At 38.5% G+C, this 1,810-nt stretch overlaps 1 protein-coding gene across 2 annotated transcripts in view; it reads left to right on the forward strand.

The window, feature by feature from the left end:
- LOC107661818 (adhesion G protein-coupled receptor L1-like) overlaps positions 1-1,810 on the forward strand; it is a 39,698-nt gene that overhangs the window by 24,222 nt on the left and 13,666 nt on the right. For both annotated transcript variants that reach the window (XM_016451583.1, XM_016451582.1), the window contains one exon: positions 455-640. In XM_016451583.1, coding sequence (XP_016307069.1) covers positions 455-640 — 186 coding nt within the window. The remainder of the gene's footprint in view (positions 1-454; positions 641-1,810) is intronic.

Below are 1,810 nucleotides of genomic sequence, written 5' to 3' on the forward strand. Positions count from 1 at the left end.
GTGTGTGTGTGTGTGTGTGTGTGTGTGTGTGTGTGTGTGTGTGTGTTTTTATATACTATTCTAACAGCATTGTTTCTGAACACCACAAAGAGTGGTTACACCATAGCACACTTTGATGTACCTTTGAGTACCTTAAACACAGTGGTCTGGTTTTTTTTTTCTTTTCTTTTTCTTTTTTTTCTAAGCGTCAAGTGACACATTTGCTTCAGGGAAATTACAAGCTATGTGTCTGCTTTCAAATAAAGTGAGTAATTTTATCACGTTTCGCGCTTTCGTTTTTCCTTTTTTTTTTTTTTTTGTAATAGCTTGGTTTAGAGAGTCATTAAAGATTTGCTGTCTTTTGTCTGTGCGTCTAGCAGCATAAACCCAGAAACCCCCAGCTCACACCCCCACAGCGCACAGCAGGGGATTGAGCTTTAGAGACAGACTGTGTGTGTGTGCATTCACTGTTTAGATAAAAAGCGGAGAGAATGCTGCAAACATCGCTGCTGAGCTGGTGAACCACACGCAGGGCCGCATTCACGCCGGTGATGTCAGTTCCTCTGTCAGACTCATCGAGCAGCTATTGGATATATTAGACGCACAGCTGCAAGCACTCAGACCCGGGAATAAGGAATCGGCAGCCAGGAACTACAATAAGGTGACACATGCATGCACACACACTCACACACATTTGCCCTTTAAACAAACCCTTCATGTTTTGTTTGCTGCCACATCAGTGTGCACAGGAATACCCTCTAAACTCACAGCCTTGACATGAATCACATGAATGCAGGATCTGCATATACCTATTTTTCTGAGCGGTTGCAATTCTGGCTTAGTTTTTCCCCATTTTAATGTGTTAGTAGCTAATTTTTCGAGATGTTACAAATGGGGGGGAAATAATCAATAATAATACATTGCAAAACATTAATAATTAAAAAGTTAGTATAAAAAATTATATTACATGTTATATGATTAATTGTAAAGTTATTATTTTTTTTATGTTTAATATATCATATATTTCACACATTTTTGTTGGATGGAAAGAAGCTAGATGGCTTCTGCAACAATATTTAACCTTTTTTAATATACCAATTATTATTATTATTATTATGTAAGATTCATTTGAAATTGACTGAACATCTATTTGAATGGGCATGATTCTTCTGCATACACTTTTTTGAGTGGTTGCAGTTTTGGCTTTTATTGTTTTAGTAGCTCATTTTATAGATTTTATAGATAGACAGACAGACAGATACACACACACATACACACACACACACACAGACAGACAGACAGATATAGATAGATAGATAGAGAGAGAGAGAGAGAGAGAGAGAGAGAGAGAGAGAGAGAGAGAGAGAGAGAGAGAGAGAGAGAGAGAGAGAGAGAGAGAGAGAGAGAGAGAGAGAGAGAGAGAGAGAGAGAGAGAGAGAGAGAGAGAGAGAGAGAGAGAGAGAGAGAGAGAGAGAGAGAGAGAGAGAGAGAGAGAGAGAGAGAGAGAGAGAGAGAGAGAGAGAGAGAGAGAGAGAGAGAGAGAGAGAGAGAGAGAGAGAGAGAGAGAGAGAGAGAGAGAGAGAGAGAGAGAGAGAGAGAGAGAGAGAGAGAGAGAGAGAGAGAGAGAGAGAGAGAGAGAGAGAGAGAGAGAGAGAGAGAGAGAGAGAGACAGACAGACAGATATAGATAGATAGATAGAGAGTATATAATTATATATTTTAATTATTAGTATATAATTATCAAAAAGTTATAAATTATATTACAGTTTTATATAGTTGTATAGAGTTGAGAGAGAGAGAGAGAGAGAGAGAGAGACAGACAGACAGACAGA

This window comes from Sinocyclocheilus anshuiensis, unplaced genomic scaffold, assembly GCF_001515605.1.
Source record: "Sinocyclocheilus anshuiensis isolate Anshui unplaced genomic scaffold, SAMN03320099.WGS_v1.1 scaffold47, whole genome shotgun sequence".
NCBI classification, from domain to species: domain Eukaryota; kingdom Metazoa; phylum Chordata; class Actinopteri; order Cypriniformes; family Cyprinidae; genus Sinocyclocheilus; species Sinocyclocheilus anshuiensis.